Genomic DNA, 8,543 nt, shown 5'->3' with positions numbered 1-8,543 from the left:
AGTGCTGTGTGTTTTGCAGTGGTATTCCCCAAACAGAAGCTCTAATTATCCAGCATTGGTTAAAACCTATTATGGTTGTACTCGTCTCCTTGACTTGGCTCTGTTAACAGGAAGGGATTGCCATATGAAGAAGCGGGCTGTTTGTTTTTTTGTTCATGACTCACCTCAGGTGTAAGAATAGGTGCATTGTTTGTGGTTGTAGCCTCCGTTTGTGTGCAATACATGTGGCATGCATTTAGTATATATAATGTGTGACTGTCTGAATTAAGAGCAAAATATGAGGCATACAATAGCAGGTTACAAACACAAACAAATTCCAAAGCAACAGAGCTGAGGGTAGTCATGCTTCACTCTGATTGATAGTGACAGCACTGGGCTGCAGGTAAATGGTCAAAATAAAATAAAATAGGGGGCTGTTTCTATCTTTGCTCCACACTGGAAATTGCTCTGCAGTCAGAGTCTTGAATATTTAGGTTATCCCTCTGGATGTGGAACGCAGGAATTGGAGAATGGCTGACTGACAGCTGGCATTTTAAGGCTGCGTTGCTGCTTCACGAACATGCATCAAAAAATCTGTCATGTTATATACGTGCAAATAATAATAATCAAGCACAGCAGAAGGAACTATAAAATCAAGCATGATCAAGATTATGGTGCTCATTTAGCCCATACATGTCTGTGTGAATGTATGCGAGTGTGTGCATGGACATGTGTACTGTGTGTCCTGGGGCAGGGTGTAGGACTGCAGCGGTAGAGGAGAGGACATATGGCCCCTTTGGGTCTTTCCCCTTCAACTGAAGCCCTTAGAGCAGCTGGCAACTCAAATGTCTTGCTCTCCACGATGTATTTGATGATGTGTGTTTGAGCACGTGTGTTTGGGTGTTGCTAATACAACTTCCCCATCTGCATCTCTTATTAGATTTTATGTCCTTTGTGTGTTATAAACTGATTTGTATTTTGTGCATGTGTCCGTGGCTCTCTTTCCTTCAAACTGTCTGTTCCACCATCCATCTTTGTCTGTATTGACAGATTGGCTTGATTTCCACTGATTGATGGGTGAACTATCAGATTAAGCCCCATTTGTTTGGCCTCTACTAATCAGATAAAAGACAGCTGGACTGCCTTTCTTCAAATAGTGACTCAAATACACACAGATTGTTGCATTATAACTGGCTTTTGTTTGAGACACTTAATCTGGTAACAGTAATGTGATTACTTTTTTTTTTTTTTTTTTTACCATAAAACACTGCAGTAGCTTTACTCTGTGTTCAGTTAACATGTAGAACTTGGTATTGTTAGCTTAGCGCAGAGGCTGGAGGTGCAGATGATGCATTAAGCATTCACTAAAAAGGAAAAAAATGTTTCAATTACATGATGAACTAGACCTCTAGCTAACTTGCTAGCATTAACCCTCAGTATGCTTATATCTGATATTCACCTGAGTTTGTGGAACCCCCTGTGGCTTCAGCTTCAAGGACAAAAAAACGTTAGGATAAACAAATTGAAAACAAAACAAAAAATAATACATTAAATATTAATATTATTAATAGCATCATTATCATTATCATTATCATCATTATTATTATTATTATTATTATTATAACAAAAATAATATATTTAAATATTGACTAAAATATGCTTTTTCACACATCTTGCAACTACTGTGGAGCTGTGTTATTTCCTACATGATGATTGTTGGTCATGCATTCCCTCTATTATCACTGTTTTTAGTCTCTACCACTTCCAGAGCATAACAGCAGGCTTTCTGCTTAATGCTCCACTGTATTTGCCAGATAGTTGCAAACTATGTTTATCTGCTTCTTACATCCTAGCAGGTGGTGCACTTTGACTTTTTAGAGTGTTTAGGTTATAAACATTTACTTGCTGCTGAAAACATTGAAGAGAAGACAAAATAGTTGAGATGTGGAACCAAGTGGCAACCTCCGGTCTCAAAAGATGAAGCCCATGCGGAAGTGTTATAAACTGCAATACATCGAGCATCCGCTTGAGGCTGGCTGCAGAACACCGGAAACCACATAGACATGAATGGGAAAAAGACAATATTTGCAGCATTAATAAACATGTTTACAGCCTGGTTCAAAAAACGGCTTGGCCCTAAGAAGATAATCTCTCTATCGGCACACACCGTAAGGGGGGTTAATTTTTATCTAACGTGACGGTTCAAAAGATAGTAAGATTCCGAGTTTTTGCCCAAATAAGGACATGACTGACGTGACTCCCGGTCGGGAACACATAGCTGTTGGCTAGGAGCCTCACACTCTATTCTGCATGGTTGATTTCCGCATTTCCAATATGGCTGCCACCGTCGATTGGCTTCAAAACAGCTCTCAGGAACAGATGGGTGACGTCACGGATACTACGTCCATATTTTATACAGTCTATGAGTGGAACATACAAATGAAAAATTAGCTAACACTTAGCTAAAAAGCCTTTAAAGCATCATTAGGTTAATCAATATAGAAACCCTGTTGATATAATTTAAATGTTATCATATTTATTATATTATAATATTATATTATTATTTTGCAGAAATACTCAAGTCAACTCGAAAATATTTCTAAAGCACCTTTCATAAACAAATGAGAAAAAAATGGATATATGGACAGCAAGAGTTTTCTTAATAATACAAAAAAATTGTTTTAATAAAATAATTAAAATCAATGGAGTAAAATAGTTAACTAAATAAGAGTCCAAAAAATCTATTAAAAATAATAGAATTGTAATAATACAAAATAAATACAAAATACCTTTGACTAAACCCTTAAATCACGCTAAGTTAAAAGCCAGTTTCAAAAGGGGAAAAGTCTTAAGTTTTCTTTGAAACCTCCAAAGCCAGAGCTTGCTGTTTTAAAGTCCAAAGGCAGAGTTCCAGAGTTTTTATGCATTAAAACAGAAAGCTCCCTCTCTGGTGCTTGTGTGGGAAAATGGTTACAGCAGCTATCAACACTAAATGTTAAAGGTTTGGGTTGGTATTTGGGATTTAGTTTTGTTGAAGTGATTTTTTGAGGCAGTTGAGTAATCAAAACTGACTATATGTGCTGGTAGTGGTGGTAAAGCTTTTTCTATCAGTAACATGTGATCAAGTTTTTCCTTTTTTTAGTGTAAGCCTTTAGCTAATTTTCATGTCCTTCATGAGCTGTGGACAAATGTTCTCATGCTAATTATCCCAGGAACTTGTCACCAACTCAGAAGTCAGAGAAATCTACTGAGAAAAAATTCACTTACACCAAATGTGCATGGGATAGCTTCAAAGTCTGCGTAAAACAATGTGGGAAGTAATTCCTGTTTTTAAGTGAAATTGTCCCTGGCTGGATGTCCCACTTATCTTTGTTGTTATTCACCATCAAAGGCGTCTCCGACTCATCCCTGGACACCTATGTGGTTCCCTCCGAAACGCTGTTTAATCTCCAGGAGATTGACCACCAACTCAGCCCATGTGTGTACTTCCTCAGCTGGTGGGCCAAACTGTGGGAGAGAGCCTCTTTGTGCTGCCTCCCACAGAAGAAATGAAACACCTACCATCATCCTCTAGCGGAGAAGAAACAGGAACAATGCCTCCCCCTGTTTCTCTTTCTATTACTGGTGGTTTCCGTTACCTGGGGCTTCTCCTTGTTCACCCTGACAGCTATCCTTTTTTATTTTTTTTTTGGACAAGCCTCACACACCCCCATAATGCACATCCACACACATTCATACTAACCCACTCTAAGAACAGTCTTGGTTGGCACATTGTGTTGTGTTCAGGGCTGCTAAGAGCTTGGCGTCATGCCTTATTCATCCCCCAGGCCTATTCTTTCCACCAGCATTGAAGGAATTAGCTGCAAGAAAGCTCCCATGCACATAACACCACACTCATCAGCAGAATAGAGGTCAACCTGAAAACTTCTAAGTGACAAAAGTTGTTTTAACAGGTCTGTGTTTTTTCTTTTGCTTCTTTGTCTTACAATCAATTAATTAAAATGAGGTTTTCTTTTTGCCAAATGAAATGTAGCTTTTATCTGTAGCTTTGAGCATTCTGATACATTCAGGAACCAGTGATGTTGATAGCTTTTTGATGTAGGGAGTCCACAGGTAGTGATTTTAGTGGTTCTCTTAAGTGTATAACATGTCCTTGATACATTTTTGTTCCTTTAAGAAATCGTAGTGTTTAAATATTTATGATGAACAAATATTCAGGTATGTTCCAAATGTAGCTGGAATTAAAAAGATAATTCAGTATTCTTCAACAAATTATTAATCAATCAATCTTTATTTGTATAGCCTCAAATCACAACAAACGTTATCTCAAGATGCTTTTACAAACATAGCAGGTCTAGACTGTGAAAAAAAAACTAGCTTTTCTATAATATGTTCTGTAATGCCCCTCGTTAAGTGCTTTTTATGGCAATAAGGAAATAAATTCAGAAACAGCTTCAATGTGCATTTATTTATGTTCTCTTGTTGCATATTTTCCAGCAAAAACACATTATATCAGAACTTTCTTCATACAATCAATTCAATTAAACATGAAACTGACAGACTCTTTGGATTTATCATGACACCTATTTTCCCCAACTTCTTACATTGCCATCTTTCAGCTGTGGTATCCTCCTTTTGATTTGAACAGGGTTTCAGAGGCACCTGGCTTGGCATAATACATGCTACCCGTTCACTGAGCAGCTAGCACTGTTTTCTCCAGGAGGATTTTTTTTCACCCTTTGCAATGAAATATGTTCAAATTGGGACTGAGTTTTTTCTATTCTCATAATTCAATTCAATAATTATACTTATGGCTTATGTTTTTTTTCACAAAGAAAATCCCTCAACTTCCACTTCTCCTCCGTTGGGTAGCCATCTTAAGTTGCAATCCTTGTATTTTCCAATATCAGCACATCCCAGACACTGGTTCCATTTTAGCATAGAGGATAAGTAGCTTTGGGAGCTTGTTTTTATGACAATAATCAGAGGGATGAATGCTGATTCCTGCAAAATACATCAAAACAAATCACATCCCATACTTGTCACATACAACCTATGGTTGGGATGCTTTCAGATTTCCTAAAATCGAGAAGTGTGGTACATGAAAGAACACTATAAAGGTATCGCAGGAACAATGTGTGTGTGACACAAAAACAGCTGTTCCATTGTGCAAAACAAAGACAAGACATCAGGAAAAGCCCTGGATCAATCCAAATCTCATTAATCGTGATCGGATGACACTCTTGACTTGACCTCAAGTATGCTACTGAACTAATCTGCCTAACCTTCTTTTCCCAAGGATAAGGAGACAGAGCTGGACGGAGGGTCATTCAGAAAAACAGAGAGAGAGATGGCAGGGGAGGAGAAGCCGGGTGTGAAGAGCAGCAGCTCCATTGTCCCCTGTTTCCTGTTTGTGGAGGTAAGACACATAACTAAGCTATACTTTAGCAAATCTTTGCAAAATACCTTCATCCTGCCATGGTAAAAGAGCTTGGACAGGGTCTTGCAGATCCTTGATGATATCTCTGTTCTTATTTCCCTTTTCTCTGGGCTTTGACTTGTGATTTATCTCTGCAATTGTCTGTCCTGTCAAACCTCTGTGGCTCTGAGGTTTGACATTTTATCTAGCCTCGCTTCAGGATGTACTTTGCTGTCCACACATCTCTAAAAAATCTAAGTTTCTGTGGTAAATATTCCAGACTAAACAGTTCATGACAGCTCAGCAAACACACTCTCTGTTACAGACACTCCCACTCTATGTCACACATCTTGCCCTGCCTTAGCACCAGGGCCAGCTGTGTCTTTGTAAAATGGCTTCAGTTATTCTTTGGTGTGTTGAGCATTTTTCCCGCATATGTGTGCACTATATGATTCATTTAAGTGGTTGTGGATGTCAAAGCTCAGAAGGAGAGAGAGAGAGAGAGGATTTCCAGCAGCTGCACTGTGGGCTGTAGAGCAGTGTTTTACAAACCATGCCAAGGGTCATTTTTTGTGGCAGACCGAGACTGCACAGGGAAACACAGTGATGCATTGCTGAAAGAAACACAGCTACCACCTCTTTCTCAGTGGAAGGCTTTCTCTGCCTTGTCTGTGGGAGCAGTCAGACGGGTGACTCAGAGGGCAACAGGAGTCCCAGGGCCTTCACCGCATTGAAAGTGAGGTGGAGAAAAGTACAAAATGGCAAGCAGTCCAGAAACTCACTGGCTTCAAGGTCAACACTCAGGAGGAGTTCCCTTTCATATGAGCATCACTCTGTAACACATTGTCCTATAGAAGCTGCTTGCGTTATATTACGGCTTACTTCTATTAGAAGTAGACTTATTGTCATTTTGTATTTACATCTTTAGATTCAGTTTATGCTGACCCTGTGCTCATCAATGTCACTTGTCTCTCAGCAAACAAAAAAACGAAGAACAGACGGGGCTTCATGTATCCCTTTTGTCAATATCAATGACAGAGAAATTGAATCACTGTCAACTCAGTCAATTTTAACCTCACTTTTAGGAGTTACTGATCCAGATGGATGGGCTTATGTTTTCCAAAATATCTTGGCGCCTGTTCTGTCTGGAACAAGTCTTGACATGGGCATCATTGAAATACAACTCTTGTACGAGCTGCTGATAATCAGTCAATCAATCTTTATTTGTTTTGCGTCAAATCACAACAAACGTTATCTCAAGACGCTTTTACAAACATAGCAGGTCTAGACCATACTCTATGTTAAATTATTAACAAAGACCCAACATCAAGACAGGATAAGATCCATTCCCATTTTGCAGAGAGGAGTCAGTCTGATCTCATCATACTCCACCATGAGCAGAGCAATTTGTAGTATTTAGGTAGTTACGGCGGCATGGAAAAACTTCCTTTTAACAGGCAGAAACCTCAAGCTGAACCAGACTCATGTTAGACAGCCATCTGCCTCAACTGTGTCAGGGTTGGAAAGAGGCATACATGGGTACAAATTCAGCTGTAAATGTAAGGACATCATTCCTTTTGATTGAGATAGGATCCCAGTGTGCCAGTTCCCCTTGCAGTCTAAGCCTATAGCAGCATTACTAAGAGCTGGTCAAAGCCTGGGTCAGCTCTAACTTTAAGCTTTATCAAAAAGGAAAGTTTTAAGCCTAATCTTTTTAAGCCATCAAACTCGACAGAGTAGGGGTTGGAAAGAGGGATAGAGGAGAAAAAAAGGGAGAGAGAGAGAGCGATGATAGTGATGAGACGGATAGTAGTAGTAGTAGTAGTAGTAGTGCTGCTGGAGTCTGGAACGTCCACAGCAGCAGGCCGCCTACAGCAGCGACACAGAGGAACCTACGAGACAATGGAGCTCAGGGACTCCAGAAAGGTCTATGCTTAGTAGCTTTAATGGGACAGGGAGAATTAAAGTAGGTGATGGGTGGGTGGGGGGAGGGGGGGGGGATAGGATCCCAGTGTGTCAGTTCCCCCGGCAGTCCAAAGGCAGGCTAATGCTTTATGCTTCTGCGTCACCCCTTCGCAGGAGGGGCTGACGCGGACATAAGCAAGACATTCTTGTGCGTCGATGTGTCCGTGTCGCGCGCAGCAATTCTCCACCAAGACGCTTGAGGGCAGTGCGGTCTCTCTAATAGCCGGTCGCCTGCTACAATCTCTGTTTACTTTTCCAGAGCAATTCAGAGCTTGTTATGTTAATCTCCAGCTGACATATGTTGCTGTTTATCATGCAGACATGATTACTGGGTAGAATAGAGGAGGAGATGAAATACATGGCAGATTTGCGGCCAATGTCCGGGATCCTGGAAGTGCTGTAAATGCGGGAAACACAATGCCGCAGAGCGGACCAATCACAGGGCTTGTACTCTGCGTCAATTCTTCGGGAGCTACGCAGACCCCCGGCGTAGGCTATGCCGTCGATTCAATTCAGAAGTATATATCAGCCTTAAGCCTATAGCAGCATAACTGAGAGCTGGTCAAAGCCTGAGCCAGCTCTAACTATACTGTAAGCTTTATCAAAGAGGAAATTTTTAAGCCTAACCTTAAAAGTAGAAAGGGTGTCTGCCTCTCGGACCCTGACTGCTAGATGATTCCAAAGCAGAGAGCCCGATAACTGAAGGTACTACCTCCCATACTACTTCTAGAGACTTTAGGTACGACAAGCAGGCTTGCATGCTAGGAGGGTAGTCTTTGTAAAATTCCCTGAATAAAAGCAAATATTAAACATACAGAGCAATTTAAAAACCATTAAGAGATCATACCACAGAGAGGCCGAAGTGAATCTTTCATATCTTTAAGCACTAGTTAGAAGCACTCTGAAATTCCGATCTTGGGCCCAGGCTGCACATTCAACAACATAAGTGGACATAATGTGTAAGTGTAGACAAGCAATTCCTGAGGATATCATTATCCAAGATCCACTGAGGTTAAAGAAATGAGTAGAAATGTAAGAAAAGCTGTGCTCATTCCCTCAAGAACTTACTCAATGATGATTCCCGTTTAAGTTTCTTTGGTAACCGATTCTCCCAGTACTAGTTGTCTATAGATTCAAGCATAAATGGTAAAAATGCTGACAGCTAATAATTTATACTTAG

General features: G+C 40.2%; 1 protein-coding gene across 3 annotated transcripts in view; it reads left to right on the top strand.

The window, feature by feature from the left end:
- The first annotated feature begins 5,279 nt into the window (after nt 1-5,279).
- Nucleotides 5,280-8,543, top strand: part of plppr2a (phospholipid phosphatase related 2a) — an 86,257-nt gene continuing 82,993 nt past the window's right edge. For all 3 annotated transcript variants that reach the window (XM_034712309.1, XM_034712312.1, XM_034712310.1), the window contains exon 1: nt 5,280-5,398. In XM_034712309.1, coding sequence (XP_034568200.1) covers nt 5,330-5,398 — 69 coding nt within the window. In that variant the 5' untranslated portion in view covers nt 5,280-5,329. The remainder of the gene's footprint in view (nt 5,399-8,543) is intronic.

This window comes from Notolabrus celidotus, chromosome 20 (genome assembly GCF_009762535.1).
Source record: "Notolabrus celidotus isolate fNotCel1 chromosome 20, fNotCel1.pri, whole genome shotgun sequence".
In the NCBI taxonomy this organism is placed as follows: domain Eukaryota; kingdom Metazoa; phylum Chordata; class Actinopteri; order Labriformes; family Labridae; genus Notolabrus; species Notolabrus celidotus.
Note: the sequence above shows the minus strand (reverse complement) of the source record. Positions and strands in the feature narration are given on the sequence as shown.